General features: G+C 42.2%; 1 protein-coding gene across 1 annotated transcript in view; it reads right to left on the reverse strand.

The window, feature by feature from the left end:
- The window catches only part of T265_09438 (hypothetical protein), a gene marked incomplete at both ends in the record, with an annotated part of 43,052 nt that extends 21,022 nt beyond the window's left edge, over positions 1–22,030 (reverse strand). Inside the window, 4 exons of the mRNA XM_009175503.1 lie at positions 4,308–4,353; positions 10,553–10,659; positions 11,266–11,312; positions 21,967–22,030. Of these exons, the coding sequence (XP_009173767.1) occupies positions 4,308–4,353; positions 10,553–10,659; positions 11,266–11,310 (198 nt within the window). The remainder of the gene's footprint in view (positions 1–4,307; positions 4,354–10,552; positions 10,660–11,265; positions 11,313–21,966) is intronic.
- Between the last annotated feature and the right edge of the window lie 1,123 nt (positions 22,031–23,153).

Raw genomic sequence — 23,153 nt, forward strand, 5'->3', positions numbered from 1 at the left:
TTCCATGATTTTCGTTCGCGACTGAAGACAGTAAAAGACATTTTAACGTATCGTAGCATATGGCTTCCCAGAGATTACCAGAGATTATGATACAAAAGAATAGACGCAGGAGAACAAAAACAGTCAGTCACTCAGAATGCTCTGAGTACGAATTTGATAGAAGACATGAAAGTGAATTAGAGAAAAGCCACATGCAGTCTTCGCTACCCCTAGATGACAGAATAGATCATAAGCATAACAAAATACCGTATCACCATAAGTTGTGATGTTCACATTTGTACGCGGACATGAATACTCTCAGGGTGACCAAACATAGGCAGAAGGAAGTTTACGATTCTCATCCAAAAAGCTGCAAAAAATCCTATGAATCTTACTCGACACAAGGATCTATGAACAAGACGATCAGCCGTCAACAAGTTTTAGGAATCATGGTGGGATTTGATGAAGATTACAGACTACTGAATACAGAAATGCGGCGGCTTCAAATAGTTGTTAGTCATTTGTCATCATCAAACCGACCACTTATATAAAGTATGACTATAAAGAAGTATCGATAGTAGACGCATAGAGACATAATCATATCTGGTTAAGATATTTCGTGACTCAGTTAAACCGGACCCCAACACATCTATGAACCTGCTCAATGGATCCCACCTGCAAATCTACCGAACACATTTGGGGTATACTGAACAACAATTATTGTCAAAGAAAAATAGCAATGAACTCAAAAAAGACGAGTTCCCTGGTGGACTCTTCAAAGGTCACGGAGAACAGTCTTGTCACCAACTCAAACAACATTCTGATGAAATCTCAGAGCGAAAAATGGCCAAGATGTGTTTGGATTGATGTGTGTGGGTGATTACAAAAGAGAGCCTAGGACTTTTCGACAGCCCACGACAGGTTTCGCCTTTCTTGGGGCTCATCAAGTAGAATATAAGGTTGATGGAAACTCGGGGACTACCCCTACCTGATGAGCCCCAAGAAGGGTGAAACCGGTCGTGGGCGGTCGAAGAGTTTTCAGCAACCCTGTGAGTAGTTTCCTGCGATATCTCGAGTATCGTACCAACTGAAACATGAGGCGGCCTGTGTGTAGCACATTCAGTTGTAGAACATCATAAACGAGAGATTCAGTTGAGTCTCTCGTGAAAACCAAATTGATTTGTAAATTGGTGTATTTCTCGAGAGTTCAGGACTCTTCAGATCACCGGTGAATCATCCTTATGTAAAGCTAGCGCCGAATTTGTTAACGGTTAGTGACTCTCCAGGATTACCTGATCTACTGTGGAATGCTAGCTCAACTCGCGAATACGTAAGGCACTAAAATATGAGGTCAAGTCCAGTCAAAATGTGCAACCTTACCATCAGCAAGGCCAATTGGCGGCATGTTATTTCCCTAGTAGTTTTAAACTGTATTGATGAAAAGTATTGGGGAGGTTTTCTAAGTATTTTGCCCCGAGTCTTGTATACCTCAGAAAGTGAAGCACCGAACTCTGGAGGCACTAACCAGCTGTTATTTGTCTGTCCCAAAGAGCATCAAATGTAATGTGAATAAATTAGTTCGTACGAGTTCGTGCAAACAATCCCTCCCACACCAACCACATGCACAATTTAAAAATCCAGAGATACTCTACTGAATTCAAGTTGAGATTATGATAATTTTCCCCACTCGTTTGCTTACTCGTGTAATGCCCGCATACTTACTGATTTCCATCTGTTTTACTCCTCTGTGCCGGCTTTCACCTTGCTGCAAACTACACTATCAAGCCAACATTTAGTTTGAGGTTGTTTGGTCTACGGACTCTGACAATGGGATGTGGCGGCCAATGACAGAAGCGCATTTTTCCACAAACTTCATTTTTCTTCCTTGTTTGTTGATTGCACCACAGACTTTCCAACCCAATCATTATCACCATCATGGACAGTGTCCAACACTGATACTCTGGTGACGTAAAACCATGATTTATTTGAAAGCCTTATTGTAAAGAAAAGAATGAAGAGCTATAGGGAAGGAACTAGTGCTAGCTTAGTGTAGTACTTCCGAGGGACCCACATCTCCAGACACTCATTTAGGCAATCTGGATAGAAACTGACAACAAAAACGCCACTGGCATCCATAAGCAGCTATATCTTGCAGCGTCTCCAATCAGGCGCAGTGAAGAAAACTTTGTATCCATCCTAGAGTAGCGCCGACAGAACCCTGACATACTTTATTATCTCTTTCACACCCCTATGCCATATCACCCCTCTGCTTCCAGCACTCTGAACCGGAAGCAAAAACAGTACTCTTTTCGGCAAACGACGGCTTGGCACGCATAACACGTCCTAACACATGCAGCGTTTGGTGCTCGATAGGTTCTTCAATGGAAGTCACCGTTGCACAACCGAACACTCGCTTTCTAATCACCGATACCAAAACAGTGCATTTAGAGTTCTGAGACAAAGATTGTCGAACACCTGAAGACACCCCAGTTCCGATGCTCAAAAATGTCAAGTCTCATAGCTATGCCACAAAAAAGCCCGAACTATGGCCTGATACACACGTCCATTGATATTCAGGGATGTATAACTTTGACATCATAGGTCCCTCAAATTATCGAACACGACCCGAACCTTGCACTGACCTCATGTGTTACATCACAATCAGAGCTAATACAACTTCCCAGATAGGTGAAACGTCCCACAACGTCGAGTGCCTCTCCCTGAATTGTAAGTGTCATATTCGGTGACTCCATGTTGACGAACATGACCTTACATTCTGTGGGTGAAAATTCGAGCCAAAGGATGAATGTCTTTGGTTACGTCATCCAGAAATACCCGCGCCTTCCCCTTTTCGAAGACGAGAAAGATTTCGTGTGCATCCTCTAGATCAACAAGGTTTCCGTCAGCGGCTATTTGAGCACCAAGGTTTTACAGAACTTCCAGCATTTGTCTCTCTATCTCATCGACCACGAACTTAAACAGGAATGGATAGGGTAAGTACCCACGACAGACACCGCTTCGTATACGGAAGCTTTTGAAGAGCTCTCTGTATACCATAACACCCATGAAAGTCTGAGAATACAGTCTTCTGAGGCAATCGTGAAGGTCAAATTTGTCAGGCACAACAGACTAGTCAATCGATTCGAATGCCCACTGGCTGTTTATCTGTTCGCAAAGCTTGGCGGTCGACTTGCATGAGGATGAGAGTTCAAATCCTCCGGAGACTTGTGAGAAGTGTACTGCCGGTGATGATTTCCAACAACAACAACGAAACAGACCTACAGTGCTTCCCAGTCTTAAGAAACGGATTGAATTCACTCACAAGACGAAACGTCGATCGAAATTTTCAAATTTCCTCAAAATATCGGCAGGTGGCGAAAACAGTGTTGATTGCTAGAAGAATTTGTAGACTATATTGTCACTCCGTTTACACCGGCAGCTGAATCAGCTATCACATTCACCTGGGTATCGAAAGATAATAATCATTTGTATTATTCGAAAATTGCTAAACATTTTACACTTCAATGAAGGCACATTACTTGTCTACAGACAACTGTTGCGATCAGCCTTGTTGCTAATGAACAAATTTCAAAATAAAAATAAGCAGAAGTTCACGGGGTGCACGACTTTCGGTCGGTGGTATTCGAATGCTGCTCACACGCCAATTGTTGCTACTCGAGTTACCATTTATCAGCAATTTTTGTCACAACCAGTCAAATCTACATAGACTGGTGGTGATCAGGAGTATTTAAATTTCAGTTTAGACAATGCCTATATCGAAGAGACAGGACAAACCCCCTTGAGTGGTATTAAACACGTTAGATTTTATCGCCAGGGGTTAGGCGAAATGCTTTATTTTGCTGCGGTCAACCTACGGATAGGCCCGTTTCAGCCATGTGGGCGGACAGTGAATGAGTTTCCGACTAATCCCAATGTGCCAACATCAAAACATCACTTCATGTACACCCCATTAGCCGTCTACGAAGCAAATCGTAATAGAGTGATCGGGGGATGGGGAGTTAGCCATTTACAGCTAATCACATCTGACAAGATAACGTCTCTCCCCCAAGAGATCAGCAACAGGCGTCCGTCTACTACAACATATCTGCCTATGGTTAGGGAGTCCACAGACAAGTTATCGCTACAAGACATAAGATAAAGGAAAAGCTCGCCAATAAAATAGATAACATCATCATGAAATAAAGGGTGTTTTGACCTGATAAAAATCCCAAGTGCTTCGTGTGAAGCATCTGCCAGGAATGACACCAATTCCTAGCAGACAAAGATAACAGTCCCTGAAACGAAACAAGATACAGGCGGTAACGCACTTGCATAGGGTGGATGCCGAAACCTAAGTTGATCCAATCGGGGAACCTGAAAAACGAAGATGAACAGTCCATTTAGCGAGCTGGCAAAAACGTCAGTGACTAGGTGAAATCTTAAACCAGTTAGAACAAAAACCCAAATTAGGTCAATTTAGGAAAGATCACCAGTGAATCCTCTTGTGCTGAGGTGTTGAAACAAAGACCGCAGTCTTCAAAATCAGAATCGGTTTATACATGATAATCCAATAGATCGATTGTTCTCGTGTTCAGCTGACTGCCACCTGTGAACGGGTGTGACTGAGATACACTAGGTAAAACGCAACACAGGTTTACACTCACTAGTTCGATCTGGATAGGGAACACCCGAGGTTTCTAACAAGGAAAATGATATTTGCCAGAGTGGCGTGGTTTATTTCTTCGGTTCTTTTATGGATATAGTGGAAGTTCTCAGTGGATACTAACGTATATGAACGCCGCTGAATAGGTATTCTGTAGCAACACCACAGCTGTCGACGACTTTCTGTAGCTGTTGACAGATCGACCTGCCATATAAGAATGGATCTCAATGACGGTGAAATACCGGTTAAGGAGATATTCTTGGGCTCCGATGAGAACCCTCCCTTTTCAAAAACTTTAAGCACAGTATTAGATGAATATGGCTTTCTTATTCGATAAACTTCTTTCGGTAGATTACAGAATGGCTCCTTGATGAGTATTAAATCATGGAATAGGTCACTACAAAGTAGTATACCGTACGTTTTCTGAAGTGTCTGCGAGCGCGTGAGGAACGTTTTGATTAGTATGGATAAGGTACCTGACAATGTGTCGTATCCGCGAGAGACATACCGATATATAGTATGAATCTTGTTTAACATAATTCGAGTTCCGTGACAGGATGACAAAAATACGGACGAGCAATCATGCCACTATCTGACTAAAATTAAACAGTTTAGCTTAATTCTGAAATCATAGTCAAGACAACGCCGGTTACTACGAACTCTATGAAGCTCGAGTTATCATGCATTGGTTCACTGCTTATTGCCTTCCAATCTATGTTGAATTTTACAGTTTCAGCAAATGGCGAGGTGTGCGTAACGCATGTTAAACGGTCTACAAAACTATGTTCACTTCAACCAGGAGGACCAGGTGGCGTACCGGCGCGGCAAATAAACAGTGCCTCTGACATCAACCGTTCAATGTGATAGTGTTCTACCATATCACGTTTAAATGCATGAGGTTCTTTCATTATGATCCTTCCAACTGAAGAGCAACTCAACTATTTCGGCGAACCAGAAAGAGATTTCTCATTTGTCCTAGAAGTTTCCTATCTCTAAACGGAACTACACTGGGACCCCGCTACGGAAACTGTCGATGATAAGGTTCTCTAAATGTAGGACAGGGATTCTTTAGGGCGGGTAGCAGCACTATTTCGTATCAAATGTCTGGTTAATACAAACAATCTAGCAGACCACTAGTTGCAGAACTAGATTGCAAACCGACCATCACAATTAACGGTTCCGAAATCTCTGGTGTTTGGATATTGATTCTCACCAGTGCTGCTCAGTCCAAAGACACTGCACTCACAGGCTCTATTGGTTCCTTCGGGGATACCTAGACTAGCCTCGTTCAGACGCCTCTCTGTGGGCATTGTAACGATAGTTAAAACAAATCACTGTTAGTGAATGCTACACGCAAAAGGGATAGAGTCAGTCTACCCAGAGTTATCCAGTGTCATCACGATGGTCTAAACAGTTCAACACATCTAAGAAGCGTCCATTCTCTCATTAGTTCGTGAGGTCATGACTCAGTTCCTGGGAAGTTCTAACTTAGTGCAGATAATTGCCTATCACACCATAATTTCGGTCTCAATGGATATTTCCTTTGTTTGGAAAGATTAAATGTGCAGTGCCGTAGACACGCCTACACTACGCTAAGACCGATTACATCGATGAATAAGCATCACTTAAAAGAGTGTGCAAGCATAGCTGGGATGAAACTGAAAGTTAGAAAAGACCGATTTATCTAGCGCCGAATGCAGTGCTCTCCAACTAACGTTAGCTCTGTGGCGACCTGATCACCTATGTGACAACACAATTGGAAATGAGCATATCTATCGTTCTCTAAATTGGTCGAAGAGCAACTCGAATAAACAAAATGACGTACCTAGCTTTGGAAGTGAACCGTCGTCCCTTCGCCTATTTGATGGACTTCGTAGCAACCGAGCTACCGAGTATGCTTCGTAGGTCAAAACGATGTGATTGACCTTCAAATGGGGATTTCCACCCACCTACTTAGTGGCCTAAGAATCCGAAAGAGCAGCGTCCTCAGTGAGTTCTTCCTATGATATGAGGCGTGAGACATTCAATTGCAGCGTCATTGGAAGCTGGTAAAGCGATCTTCCATCAAGCGGAATATTGATGATTCCAGTCTATCCGAAAGTGCCACTTTTCTAATCAGTAACCACATGGATTAAAGTCCGAAAAGGGAGAAACGAGGGCCAGGCTACAAATTGAGAACCTCAATGAGAGGCTCAACTGAGATTTCGTTGTGTCTTAAATGAGAGTATGACTCTGCCTACATAAAACTAGCTGTGTAAGTAAGAAATATGGTTGATGAAAAGTAGAGATTCACGCCTACCTGTTCAGCCGTTAGAAGCTTTCATCAACCTTGTAAGTAGCCTTGAGTCGAGATAGACACGGCTTGTCGTGTGTTTTTGATCAGTACGCACGACAATGTGCTTACATGTAATGGATATGTAATAGATATACAATTGTAAACAAGGGAGTGACTGTCGCCAGGTTACTTATCTGTGGACGTTTTCAACTAGAGAGGAGAAGACGTAATCAAGTTCTTTAATTTACGAAAACCCGTGTTCCAAAAGCTTGGCGCCCTAGGAATGCACGGAAGTGAGACCTACATCGATACATGCTTGTGGTCGGAACAAGTTATCCGGAGCAAATGAGTAAATTTTATGTTCTTAAGCAAGACCCCAACAAGAAACGAATAAGAAAATAATTGTGAAGAACAACAAAAAAGTTTTATCGATTGGAAACTGAAAAAAATGACGAGTATCATGCGTCGTCCAATCTTACTGAAAAGATTCGGTAACTTCAAAGCATATCGTGTCTGTGTCACATGTCCAAAAGCACTGTAGGTCGAGCCAAACCAAGGTGACAGAACGGTAGGCCCACAGACGCAGTTGGCGAAGCGCTCTGCTATTGTGATAAACTAGGGAATCGTCTCCAATGAAGCCTTGAACCAAACACACACACACACATGGACACCACGTCAGTCCACTTCAACCGAGCTCAACCCTAACCCCATCCACAATTTAAAATCAACCTACGAAATTGCGAATGTATATACACACACATACGAGAGAGTAGCAGAGAACAAACGGTCTTTCACGCTAGTCACTGTTCGATTATGTTCAATTATGAAAAAAACGAATTATAAACGACGACAAAATATGACAGACTGAACAGTCCTCAGATCTTGAAGCAATGAGGATACAGTGAGAAAACGAACTAGAGGGCAGACGTGGTCTAATGTAGTTGTTTTAACTGACTAATCTGAAACAATCGCCAGCATCATTAATCACAACCTGAATGAATCGGAAGTCGAAAGCAAGAGAGGAGCCCGGCTAAGACTAAAGTTGATGAACACGATGAAAGACAATGCACCGTCAAAAACAAAGTATAGACAAACAGAAGACTGCATCAGAAATAAATGATTGTTGAGCGAACTTTTATCTAGCGTGTCTTAAACACAAGTTTCAACTAAAAACTGGAAACCTGAGCCAGGACTGGGAGCTACCAAACACAGAGCGTTGCAAGATTGTGGAGTGACCAGCTCACATGAACATGGATTCGTGAATAAGTAGTGTATCATCAGTGATCCGAAAGTCACCATCAATCGGGAGCCGGATTACAATGACCATGTTGTTTGTGGTAGAGTGATAAAAGTAACTAAGAGGATAAACATAGTTTCATGATTTTTCTCATGAACGCGTATGCGGCCACTATATGTTGTCATGTAGCGCAACGGTGAGCTTCAGCCTCGATATTCACAAATCACCATCATATTCAACATCATATTCATCATCACCAGGTTGAAAGTCATTTGCAGCTTCAAACTTAATTACAATTGAAGGTCGAAAATTAACCAGCCTGAAGTCTCGCTACCGTTTCTCATAGAAAACAGAGTCAGCTGTACACTCCACAAAGACTGAATCCTAATCCGTCCAAAAACATAATCTGGAAAGGTGCCGCTGAAAAAAAAACTAACGAACAAAAAATGTTCTGAATCATGCATAAACTGCCTGAAATTCATCAGAGAATGATTCTGGCAAAGAACAAACATAACCACTCAGCAAACGCAGAAGTCGGAAGTGTTCTTTCCAGAGCAGTCTTTAAATAGGATAATAAAAGTTAGTTTCAACGGTTGTAACCGTTTCTTTATCTTTGTCACCGCACGTAGGAAATGGTGATTACCAAAGAAACTTTCTTTCTAAGAAAAAGTTTATACACATCCCACTAGTGTTCTTAGAACCGTTCCATTGGACACTCACTTTCAAACCCTTCAGGTGTTTCAAGTGCTACTTATTCTGAGCTGATTTGGTAAAAGAAGCTGAGTGCAAGCACCCGTCCCTATTGAGTCGTACTGATTACTGGTCTAGAGCTTCACCCCGGTCAGACTTTCGTTGTGTTTGCTATCTGTTTAACTTTAGATTTATACGACTTAATTTATGGAAACCACACGCTCACCTAAATTCAACAGCACATCAAAGATTTGCTCACTACAGTCGTCGTCAAATTCTAAAAAATGGCAATTGGTTCGACTGCCTAGCCGTTTTTTCACTGTAGACCCTTGAAACATCAGGGTTTTACCAGTACTGTGAAGGGTTCAATTCGCCATAGCTGCCAGCTTGAATGAATTGCGAATGGAAATGATGGTTCTCAAAAATTGAATCTCTGGAAATTGGGAACGGATGAGATACGCTAGCTCTTAGAAGCGACCACTTCTGTTGCAGCTTGTTTTGCCAGTTCGGTTCGACGTCGTGACGACTGCGGTCGAAAGTGGGGGTGTACAACCTCCATGATAAAAAGTCAGAGACTCTCAAACGCTCTTACGAATAGTCTTCTCAGTAGCCAGAGTCATAACGCTCGTTCGGTGTACAAAATGGATACTTATAACAAGCTACTTGTTATTTTGACAGTGTGCAAAACACTTTCCTGTCAATCCACCCTTGAAATCAGAAATTTCTGTGGCAAAATTCGTTGTTTTTTCTAATCTCCAAACTAGTTTTTATCTTGGTCCGCGGAGCTTCGTTAGAATAACCAAACTGTCCCCTACCTATACGGTTTGAAGGAAACCATTAAGCCAAAATTAGCCGTTCAGAACTTTGTGAGAGTGCACCAAAGATTCCGCTTTCCGGACGGATTTTCAAGCTGGGCTTGGTTGACTTGGCGATGATGTTGGCATTATTGTACAGAAACTGTAATGTTACAAAGGAGTGTATATACAGATGCTAACCGAGTGAAACTTCAGATATAGCTTTATATATTACATATGTATGTGTATAACTTCAGATATAATTATGCCTGAACTTCGCGTTCTAGCGCAGGCTGAGTGGGTACGAATACAATTATATGATGACTTGACCGTACACCATCCGGTTGTGACTGCCTCATCCAACTGCATTTGAATACGCTCTCTTCCCAGTTAAAAAAAAAGAATAAAGGGACTTCAACAAAATGAAAGATACTATAATCTTTCCCTCAAAACTGACAGTCTAAAATGTAACTGCTGTTGGTTGTTGCCTGTCAGTGCACTGCTATCTAGTAGTACTTGAGTTTTGTACTTTAGCACACTCCGGCACTACACTAGGGGAGCAACGTGCGTTAAGGATCCATTCTTAGGAAAAAGGAAGGCCGCATAAATCCCGAAAAAAGGAGAAATTGCACGCCGGGGAAAATTTGGCAGTAAAGCTTGTGAAAACCGCTCAGAAACGAAAACGTTCGTTATATTGGACGAGGAGTCGTTACAGTGAATCGAGAGAGGAGTACTTTCCCATGGTGGGCAACATGCGTAGGTTCAACGATAGCATCTTAATCGTTAGTAAACCTTTGGTTAAAAAAAATTGATGCAGTGATTTTGTCTCCCGCAGATAACAGCAAATGGGATGTTCGGAGTACAGAAATCCATTTGTGATGCGTCACATCAAAGAGCTAAGGTACACGACTCACCTCTTCTTGAGCTCAAGTGCCAAAGAAAAATCTGACCGCTCCTCAGTCAGTGTCAATACACCCCGGATGCCGGTGGTCACCGCCCGGAGTACAACATCTTCGATGTCCTACACAGGCAAACAAAATCAAACGATTCACTTGTACATCTTGGTAAAACTCTAAAAACTGACGGCTTTCCTCGAGCAGGGAGAGCATCACTATAGCACCACATTCTCAACCAACTAACGATCTGTTTATAACAGCAAAATCGACAAATGGAATGCAATATGCCTTAAACTGCGATCGAGCCAGTGGAATCCCACTCGACATCAAACAAACGCCGCCCATTAGCTTGGTAGGGCTGTCCCGTTTACTTTTTGGGTCCAATATGTGAAAAACATGGTAGTACCTCTAAAAACCGATTCATTCGAATGGTTCGCAACAACAGCCCGTAGAGCGTTGATCTATGAAAAGTTCATCCATCGATTAGTCGTTCAATTTTATTAACGGTCCTGTAAAATTATTAGGTTTGGGTGGAAATATTGAAAAACCTCAATTTCGATGGACAAGAAACGCCAAAAATAACCTATAAGGGAAGGAAGGCTAATCGACATCAGTATCAGCAATAGAAACTGTAAGCTATACTGCAGTTTAGGGTAAAACACGTTCAGATTTTCCATTTTTTAGAAACTCCAAAGTCGATAAGAACGCCGGAAGAAAACAAATAAACTCACGTCTTTGAATGAAGTATCACATAGGTGGCAGTGCGTGTCAATCATCTCTGGAATTGAACGCGAGCAGAAAAGAGAATGCTATGTGCGTGGATAAGGTCGGAAACAAACTGACGACCTAATAGGATTTTCACTTAAGCTCACCTTGTTTATCAGTACTTCGAAATGCAACGTATTAATTTATCCCGACTAATACTCTACACCAATAGGGAAATGGATATGAACTAGAGGCTGATTGGTTGAAATTTACTGCGCGCAGCAAATGATGGGCCGGCACGACAGTGAGAGTGGTCGCTTCAAATGATGCTTGGATCTTCACGTTCCTAGTCGTGTTGAATTAGCCGATATGGAAGCCATCTGTTTGTCTTGTCGGCAGCTTTCAAGACCCAGAGGACGCCTATTTCCACCAAACGTGCATTTCTAAATTAATACAGGATAAAAACAACCTGAAACAGCTGAGGAGTTGCCACTTAGAAGCTTACCTGGTACCAAGTAGGCAAGGCTATGCAAAACGGTAAAAATACGGAGCAACCTAGACACACAGATTGAATTTTTGGATCGCTAGAGCAGACTGAGCCAACTAATGGCGGACACGATGTCTTCCAGACAAACTCTCGTTTAATCAGCACAATTAGACGTCGAAGACTAGCTACCTTTGAACAAAACGTATAGTCTGCACTCTTAAGCATGAAAACGGTTCTTTTTCGGGCGGTTAGATAAAATATCTACCGGAGTGAAAGCATGCAATTGAAAACATGTGATTTTTAGGTACGCTATCGGACAAACTTCAGTCAGTGAATGGAATAAAGAGGCAAACATGAATAAGCAGATCATTGTTATGAATTTTCCGATAAATACTTTGCGTATATTTCGTCTACAGCTTCAAACTTGTTCTCTGCAGCATTGAAAAATCACTCGTTTACGCATTCCTATGAATGCGGCCTTCAGCTGTAAGCCGTTTAGAGTGGTACTGCCCATCAGGACCATCTGGGTGACCTGTCCGAAATGATAATTTTTGGGGAACAGTCCTTATTTGGAGTGCTGGATGGACTAGATTCTCTGTTTTACGTGACTAAACAATTGGTCTTGCTTCAAATTTTGAAGTATTATATAGAACGTTTAAAAGCAATCTATACTCGTGTAAACCCGTTTTTAGTGTAGTTCTCTCACATTGAACAACAAACGTGAGATCCTACCAAGGATTAAAATGCTTATTCTCTCGAAGAATCACATTAGACGAAGCGGGTGATATGCACCCTTTTGGTGGCATTGGAATCGATGTGTTGTTCTTTGTCATTCGTCAACGCATTTTCTTTGAAGGGGTATGATTTGCCGCTTTAAAACTTCCCAATCACGTAGACAGCATCACCTGTGGAACAGTGTCAAACGCGAACTTTTTAGCCTGGTGCTCCGTCATTTAGATCACCTTCGCGAATGACCGAAACTATTTCACTCGTGACGGTGCTGTCAAACTGTTTTAAATAAAGCGATACAGTAAGCGATAGACCAGCCAGTGAGAACGAAACACAAACATGCATTTTGTGATGTTCCAACTAAACTACACCTGAAACGTCTCGCACCTGTGACCTTCCAGATGAACTCCCAATCCACCAGAAGCCGATTTACGGAATCGCAAAAATGTAAGCTATTTAAACAGAGCGACTTCGGAAAGCACGTTTTATGATTATATTTGTAAATCAAGATTTCGTCCTGTAAGTGAAGTCAATGTATGCCGAAAAGCTGAGAAACAAGGTACAGTTGGATTACCTTTCTTGAGAATCATCAGCAGTGAGGATCTCACGTTCTGAAGTGTTTCGAGCCCTCAACCTTTCGACCAGTAGTTGAAACAGTTCACGTGTCAGTCAACAGATGACCACTTGGGTGGATTCCGTAATTGAAGGTTTAGTGGCGTTATCCTGTCAAAGTGACTTAATTACACTACCGGTCAGCCGCTCGTCTCCGAACGGTTGGGCATTCCATCCAGTGTCAGGAAAGTCGTGGGTTTGAGACGCTCTGAGTTTTCGTAAGACGAGTGCCACTGATGACTCTCAACTAAGAATGAAACAACTGTAAGGTGCATATCAGCTTTTCAGCACAGATCGGCATCATTTACCATTGAAAACTCATTTGGAAATTCATTAATCTCCCCAAACCAATTATATTTGCATTATCATAGTCATCCACAAAGTTTATTGGTTTGGAGTGTGCCGGCTTCAACGACTTGCAGTTTAGAAGTACGGTTGTATTTGGTGTGACAACAGCATCATAATGTACATCAACATGTGCATTTTAGTTATCATCTGCAACAGAACTCCCGTCCTTCTGCTGCAAATCTATTGTTCCATCGTCTGAGCTAGCATTTAGGGAGTGTTTTATGCCCACGCATTTTGGTATCTTAATGAAGAGTTCAAAACAGCATGACTTCAATGGAATCAACCACTCGCATGCCGACCGAGATGATCCCGACGTTAACCGCGGAAAATCTTCCACTCATGCTGTCCACCTTTAACTATATATCATCGTCAATACTGCTGTGACACCAAGTCAAATCGGCTGAATCGTTTCGTTTCCGGAAGCTTATCTACGGAAGACTTCAATCAGAGAAATGGTCCATCTCGAAAAGACAAGATTTCCTGGTTAATAGGACACACAAATTTGCGACACTTCTACTGGTCAATAGTGATCTCTTCCGGAACTCCGTGCAGTTCTGTCTGAAATTATTTATTTCACGCCTTCTTTATGTCAAAAATTGTATACCTAATCATTTCTATCAAATCCATGTTCTGAATCAATTTACTAGTATCTTTGCAACCGTTACCCTATGAAATGCAGAATATAACCTGGTGTAGCTGAGAGAAACCCTGATTTTTCTTCAGTTACTCGTCAAACGTCATTTAGTTTACCATAGTATGCGCAGCGTTATTTGAGTCACCATTTTCGGTTTTGTCCACTTTCACTCAACTCAGGAGGCCTATATTTCAAAAAACGCAGTTAACATGGTTTACATTTTGTTGCAGCGCAGAAATTATTATTTTGAGTCTTGACTGAGCGCAAAATCCCATTAAGACAACTTCGCTGAGTTAATCAAATTCTAGCACTGAGTTCCACTGCGAGCGGGTGATTCTCACAAACTCAAGTAGTCCCAAGGTCCTGGGTGAAATATATTCGGTCATGCGTGAATTGCGCTGACGAGATATCCTCTGCATATGAACAAAACAACGGTTCAGTCAATTGGAAACAGCTTGGGACCGATCGACAGGCCATTGTCTCGGCATTTTCAACAACCCTTCTTTGAGTATGAAAATCCTGGTCATGTAAGCTGGCTAGGTTACAGGGTTTGGTGGAGTTTTATTACCAATAAAGTGCCAGTCAGCGATACCTCCCATTAAAGTCAGACTCAAGCAGTGTTAGGCGTGAGATGAGTGATTTGCCAGTTATTGCGAGGGAGCAGGAATTACAGCGGTGTATGATGGGAAAAACCCTACGTTAATTTGGATCAGATTTCGACGCCTGGATTTTCTAATCCACCTTATTCCACTGAAGATTCTTCTTGAGTATCAGTCGCGATGTAATTCTCTATGTGCGTTGAAAGAGCAGGGTTGCATGGTTGTTAGGTTGGGATTTCTACTTTGGGTCTGGGCCAATTCTGGATTGTGATATATCTCTGCCCGTCCATTCAGTTGACCAAACCCCTTCTCCACACGCTGCTAGCTCTACAACCTCTATATTATCCCCAATGGAAACCTCAGTAAATTCGACCTCTTCTGCCATCAATCAACGTGGTGGGATTCTCCAGGCCCGCCACAAATATTCCTGTGTACGCTCCGACACCGCCGAGTCCTCAACCAGCGCCTAATTTTCCTCTGCGTTCTCTGCTCTTCTCCTGTGCTCACCTATTCCGATGCGTCATCTTCCGGCTGGGTATACAACACTGGACCTAATTTTTTTAATACACATTTTTAATCTTCTCAACAAGGAGGTGATTTTCCGATTCCAGCACTAATGAACATAAGGTTTTTTTATTTCAAAGACGCTACCCTAATGTTGACTGCGTCTAGCATTCCCCGAACGACGTAAAGCGTTTCTACTACAAACCACTCCTTACTTGGTCCACACACTGAGAGAAATATAACCTTTAATAGCAGCTTGCTCAAACATATTGTGTATCCACTTTTTGAAGTCCGTTTCTGACTTCAGTCAGAACTACCGTTAAGCCTTCCACCTAATGTTGCTGATATAGTACGTATACGCCGCTTCGGACTGGACCAAAAGTAGCTTGAGACAGCGCCTGTATCTGTTGGTTCCTGGTAAATGTGCCGCTTATTCATCCACATCAAATGAATAAAAAACTGTTAACCGATTGTTAACGTTGAGTTGGCCTGCTGTCCGAAAGAAACCTGTCCAAAACTGCACTGCTGCATTAATCCTGAAGAAGCCCTCGTGTCAAACGCAAAACATTGTCCATCAATAAAACCGTTTCTTTTCTAAACCTTTTATAAACTAAAATAACGGTTCACGTAAGTCCGTTGGACTACAGCCCCCGGACAAATGTCACGGAGTTGAGGGGAAAATGTTTGGCCTGATGGGATGCCGGAATGAGCAGTATACTGTGACCTAATTTGACCGATCGAAGAGGCTTACGAACAATTTTTCAACTACTTATCAAAAATATGATATAAAATGAAGTCAGGAGTTTAAAACGGAAACTGCTACAGAAAGCAAGGTGAATGTTCCTGAGGAACGCAGCCAAAAAAGTGAAGGGTGCCTCAAAGTTGAACAGATCCATCAACTCGAATTAGGTTTGGGATGTGACCTACACAAACTTCGAGGTTAGTCAGAGATATAAGAGATTAACCAGGGACCACTTAGTGACTATAGCGCAGAAGCAGGTGAAGGGTCAGAGCACCTAAAGAGGAGGTATTGTCCGGTGCTGAGAGGAGATTCAAATGCGAAGGTTCGGGCAGATTAGTACGTTACGAGCGAGAGATTTAAGAAAAGAAAGAATTACAAATGGCCGAAGTGGGAATATTATATCCCGGGAGGCATGTCAGTGGGACAGGAAAGCCATTCGGCCACACTGGACGAAAAAATGAAGATCGAGTCTTACAATAGCATGCTCACTGAGCACCATGCTATCGTTCTGTGAAAAGTGAGTCACAAAAAGGATGTTCCCGCATGATAAAGCTTCGTTCCTTGTTGCCGACTGACAAAATCTTGGTTTCCGTAACGAAATTTTGGATTAGTAGACTCGTCTGCACACAGTCCAGATATAAGTCCAATAGAGTGTGGTTGAGAATGGCCAGGTGGGTGTACAACAACAACGGGACCTTCAATACCGTTGACGAACTGAAAAGATAAGCCCTGTACAAATAAAGTAGCTCACAAGCTGAGCTGCTACATGTTTTAATCAAAGACATGCCGAAACGGTGACTTCCGTTGAGTAGTAGATGAATTACATCATGCGATGCGTTATTGTACTTAGTTTGAACTCGTCTAAATAGCATTTTGCACTCTCTCGAGGCGTAGCACAATGTGTTTAGTACCTCTTGGAGAAAACCATCTTTCGTAGAGAAATGCTCTAGTTTATGATTTCCTTGAAAATTTGAATATTCCAAGTCAAGAGCAAGTGCGAAAAGTCCAATGCGTAGTTTATATTTATTTACAGTGCTCCACAAAACAAGAAGAATATACACCTTTTCGCACCACGATCCAACATTATCATACTGGACTTCAGCACGGCAACAGTACTCTCGAACAGGACATAAGATTTTCGCCTAACAATGTGTCGATCTGAGTTGGGAAGTTAAAAAGGTTTTGAACGTGTGAGCTCAGTAGTTGAGGAGAGGAACCTGCTCTCGCACCCTGCAGGAGGTAGAAAAACTAGTGTGCACGCACACTATGGGAAACAATGAACTTCGGTGAGTATTTTCCTGCGTGACTGGATTCAACGATAGAAAACAGAGTTAATTCACGCACAGAGAGAAGCAGTTCAAACTGATTCGTCAACTTTTCGTTCCCAGCAGATGGAGCATGAGCGACAATCGCGTAGTCAATCGAACGCTTTCTGGTGACTACCCATAATGGGCGATACTACCAGTCATCCAGTTTTGTAGCAGTTACGTGCAACGAAGCCTTGGTATGAGTATTCTTCGATAGGTATTTGGGATTTTCATTCGAAGACAAATTACCTTCCCGGACCTTCATTGGCTTTGATAGGATAAGAGCGCCTGTTTCCGTAGAAAGTTTCATGATATCATATGTACTTACTGATGGAATTCGATGAATTATGATGAAGTGCAGTCGCCGTTAATTGCATTTTCCTCGAGCCCGTTGTGGATCATGCAGTTGCCATCCATAACGTAACAGACGATTTGGACTACTAATTTCAGTTGTTAACTGTGCCATCTGTACCAACTATACGCTTACACTTAGCGAACATAATGGAGTAAGCTAACCAATTAAGCTTACCAAGGTCTGCGGATTGCTACAAATATTTGAGAACAACAGCTGGATCCATTGTTTCTTTGTAGAATTCCAAATCTTACGACAGTGTTTGTTACTAAGTAGCGTTTGCACTTGGAACTTATTCAAGAGCTTGACCTCCATTCTGATTTATCCCGCGGACTTCGCGACCTCTTGGGGCATCGGAAGATACTTGAGGAGCGCAGACGAAAATTTACGGGCTCATGAGGCAGCGTAGGTTGGAACAAAAATTAAGGCATTAATACACACATTCACAGTGTACAGAAGTCAGCGGCAGATATTATTTCCGGCATTCGGTTGATCCTCTCCAGAAAACAATTTATTGGTTTAGCCACCCAGGAAGCGGTCTTTAGGAGGGAGCCGCGATTATTCCCGGAACTAGTACTGGGTGGGGCGATCACAATGTAATCGTCTGATTGGGTAATGCTTATTTACAGAATATGTGGTGGTGTTGCTCACCACCGAGCGCGAAGCCATGTGAAAAAGATAAAACAAACAGACAAAACCAAGACTTGTGAATAAATAACTAAATTTAGTATCAACAAAAAGTACACAAAGTGGGTGATCCAAATATACTAACAACAATGTTCAGAATCTAAGAAAGACGATAGTTCATGGATAAAACACTGGGTGAAGTGAAGTGGTTTCAGAGAAGGGTTAATAACCACTAGAAAGCCAGGGTTTAAACCTCGACAGCGGACAAATGATGGTTTGTGGAAGCTATTTCTACAGAAAACGGGAAGAACAATGTAATTTTCGTCTTCCTTCGTGAACGGTTCGAGGTGGAGATGGCTCAGTGGTTAAGGCAAAAGCTGACCGTGGTTCGAATCCAGCCTTGATATCCCGACTGCTACCATCTAGGCTTGGCATCACAGCTAGGCACCGAATGGTACAGCTGAAGGACAACGAGACGACTTCACCCACGTTATAGTGGTCGACGCAATAGACCCCAACCGTTCATTCGAATAACATCATTATAACTATCACCACACAGCCAGATTCGCTGCAACAATACAATCCCAGTGATCTGGTTTTCCTTATACTGCAACAGTCCTGCCAATTTGATCACCACACTTAAAATCACTGGAAAAATATGCAATCTATCGAAATTCTATTTTCAGAGAGCTACCACCCATCATTATGGTGCTTTCCTCAACGTTCAAAATGATAAAGAAAATGGCGCATTTGTCCATGACGTAGTGACAGACTTTCGTCAACGAGGAGTAGAGTACACGAGTTCGCTTTTAGGTTGAAAACAGATGTTAGTTCACATACATCTAGTTGAAAACAACTTTTTATATGGTTTGTAATGCTGGACTTTTTTTAGATGGAATCCCATGAAAAAAAAACCTAGTTGAAAACAACTTTTTATATGTTTTGTAATGCTGGACTTTTTTAGATGGAATCCCATGAAAAAAACACTACCAATTTTCAAGGCCTAAAAAACGGAGTAGCGACCGTTTATGGGGTAGAGGTTCAGAAAGTGATTAACAAACAGGAGCAGAATTGCATGGGTTACAGGGTGACCTTAGCTGCCAAAGCTTCATTCATGGTAGTAACGATAGATACACTAGAGAAAGTAGTTGGTATCTTTAGACTGCGTATAGGAATGTGAGCGCACACTGGCCACATGAGATATTTTGTTATGAGTAACAAAATCAGGAGGCAACTACGCACAGGGAATAATAGCTAGGGTGCTCGACTCGGCCACGTTTAGCAGTGCTGGGAATCATAGATGTCACCTGCTTCTAGGAGAGGGCGGCTACCGAATGACCTCGCTGGTAGTGAGTTTCATGCTCATCTATTAAGTCATTACTATAGAACATGCTTCCACCAGGTTAATCATCGCGTGAGAAAGATTCTTCGGAAAAGTTGATCTGATGATGCTCAAAGCACGTGACCAATCCTGCACAATCTATGGAATGTCATCAGCTGGTCGATCAAGTGTACGTTTTTTATTCAGAAAACCTATCGACTAACTCGACTACTCAACAGGTTCAACTGATAAGCACACTGATAGCAAGATTCCGAAAAACAAGTGTGCAGGTGCAAGAATGTTTCACGGCTGTTCAAATGATGTGATTTATGCATCTCGGTTAGCTGTGATACAGGAGAGCGCTGTTCCTTTCATTTTATTCTATTTGTGTACAACGGGATTATTGGTTCCGTTTTTTTTTCAGTTTTGTCTCCATAGCCCCTCTTCTTGTTTTTGATTTGAAAGTAAATCACTTTCTGATATCACGCACAAGTTTGATATAACCACGTGGGTTTCGCCATCTTGTGTCTAGAATCATTGTGCAATTTGTATGGGCGAATTTTATACCTATTTAATTTATACAGAATCCTATTTGGATTTAGCATCGTTTGGCACAATGTACAGAAGCACTATAATCACGATTCGAAATATGCACGATTTCACCATTTTGTTGTAGTATACATAGTATCGTCTTGTCGATAAACCCGCATTTGGACGATTAGACATCTTTAGGAGTTTGCAAGTAACTTCGCCGTAGTTCAATTAATTACCGGACACAATCAGTAGCGAGATCGTTAGGGAAGTCGGGCTCCAAATTAGCGTTGCTCCCCTAGGTCGAGTGACGCAGAATATTCAGAACCCGGTACATCTAATACAGCCATTTTAAGACCATAATAAAAAGCTTGATGAGCTCTTTCAAGCCACTCCATGTAAAATTGATGTAAACTTTAATGCATTTTTGTTGACTTGGAGAATGTCGCTCATAGAGGTGACGGAGCTTAGTTGAAAAAATATTTTTGGTTATCGATGCAGCCCGGTTCGTTTCGTATTACATGTCACTTAGGTGGGTGTTAACGAGGTTCATGAAGAGTTGTTTGCTTCTCCGGTCCTTTATCCAGTAGCAAGGTGTGCGAGTACTTTAATTGATCGACGTTATGATCTCTTTCATGAACAGGACTCCTCATAGCGGTGAACCTCAAATTACCGCCCGTTCCATCTTATGTCTAACTGCAACAGCTACCCAGTCCGGTCACGCGTAATGAGTACTTCTTTACAATGGCAAGCGGATCACTAGAAGTAACTTGTCACTTGTCATATGAATAATTTTGAGACCGGGCACTGCCGTTACCTCTGTCCGTGTACCCTTTAAAAGTTCAATCTCTCAGTAGACAAAATGGCATGCCTTCATTCTTGTAGACAACACCTAGTGGTAAAAAATGACGCTTAACCACTATGCAATCAAAGAAAACATAGCCCTGCAGTCCGGTCAGGAATTGCCAACAACCTCACCACCGAGATCCGTCCCATACTACGTCCCAGTCGGATTTTCAACTACGCATTCGGATAATCACATGGACCCCATCCAGAAAGGCGCGAAGATAATACAGCCTAAATTGACAGGGGTTGCTACCATTTCGTGTTGTCACGTCATGGGCTACGCTGTGGGAACCACTTCTGTTGGTTTCTTCATGTGTTCTTCTTCCGGATAGAGTGAGCGTATAATACTCGTGTCCGTCTAACTTTGTGACGATGACAACAAAAAAAACAAATGCACCCTATTCGAAGTTACTAAAAAGTGAGGAGTCATTCCCTGAAGGTCATAACTCCGGCTTCACCGACCAAAACTGTTTTGTGTTTTAAACTATATTGCGCCTGGAAACTTGGACATCATGTTGTCTCAATAGTCCGTTTCCGCAAGCTTTCAACTGCGCCATACTTAAGGTGGAGTTTAGGACACGACTGCGGTCTTTGATGTGACATGGTCGATGAAAATCCTTGGATAGCCTTTTGAAGGTCTGACGGGTAGACCTATCCCTTTTACACCACAATGAACGTATATGGATTTAGTGTGACTTTCATCTCCAAATCAATGGATAACTGTTGTAGCTTCGGATGGAGGCATGTGATTCCCGTAATCTATACGATATATTCTAGAGTACTGTCAGTCACATGCAGAAAAAAAAACTGGCGGTGAGTGCGATTAGTAACCATGACACCTAGACCAAAACATTAACTCACAGCTTAGGGTATGAGACGGAGTGAGAACCTGGTCAGGTAAGGGTCACTGTGTTGGTGTAACTGGGGAAAAAGAAGCCGTCAGTAAGAGGGAGTGTTGGTGAAAGTAGGTTGGCAGTCTGACTAATGATAAAAATCATCCCGAATAATGCAGCAAAAATGTTTTGTCTGATCAGCTCAATTCTAGAAGCCATCAAGTTTGATAAATAAATCAGCAGGAGGGATCTTACCGAAAAAAGCGAATGGCAGCGAACAAGGCGACTACTGCGTCGAACTCCAAAAAAGTACGCCAATAACTATGTTCCAGCCCTGTAAGTGTGCACGCTATCAGAGAAAAGGAAACCATTAAGAGCTTTGGGTTTTCAAATAACGCTAAAAAATCCAACAGGTTGTGCTTCCCAATCAAGAGACATGTCTTACCATTTCGGACACCATTTTCTCAGACGAGTCTTACGGAGTGCCCACGTCGGGAGCACCAACTCGAAGTCCCCTACTCGAATACGGATGGCATAGCTAGAGGGGTAAATTCACTGGACCCCAGCCTTACGCCGAATTAGTTAAGCATTCACAGCCAAGGGACTAACCATTGTACAGGGACGCCCGTGAATGGTTCCTTATTGGTTGCTAATCTCACTATCGAAAGTATTTGCATTAGTTGCTAAAACTGATGACCTACTGACCGCAGTATGAAGTTTGCCTTCGAGATTATGAAGTCAGGTCTCTAAAACGGTCGGTGACAATAGGACCTTGGGAAGCAAAAACGGATGGGAGAGCACAGTGCTTCGACCATAGCACTTATACACGATCACACCCAGTGAAGACGGTCCAGACTTCAAGAGCTACGAAGTGAATGGAACTGATGGTGCAGTATTACTCATACGATGATTTGACAAAATCTCACTACCTTTACTTACTGACTTTACTCATTACCTTTACCTCATTACTTGAACGTTACCTGGGCTGATTGTCGGAATACAGTAAGCTAAAAAGGTTAAATGCAACAAATGGGTTCAAAGGACCGTGCTTATATTCCATGGAAGGCGGTCGATCGTTGGTGTTCTGACATTCCTAGGACAACAGTAAACAGTAAGCTAAAAGGTTAAATGCAACAAATGGGTTCAAAGGACCGTGCTTATATTCCATGGAAGGCGGTCGATCGTTGGTGTTCTGACATTTCCAGGACAACAGTAAACATCAAGAGTTCTGTGGCATTGTACATCACGGATATATATATATATATATATATATATATATATATATATATAAGGGGCAGATGTTCCGTCGTTTACTTGTTGAATTACAGTCATTGTGGATATAGTAGCCGAGTGGATGTGTGAGTTCGCGCGTGTGCGTGTCCGTTCGTCAATCCATCAGTGAACTAGCTTGTGACCGTAGTGGTTGACTGGATGCGCATGTT

Source organism: Opisthorchis viverrini, assembly GCF_000715545.1.
Source record: "Opisthorchis viverrini unplaced genomic scaffold opera_v5_274, whole genome shotgun sequence".
NCBI lineage: Eukaryota > Metazoa > Platyhelminthes > Trematoda > Opisthorchiida > Opisthorchiidae > Opisthorchis > Opisthorchis viverrini.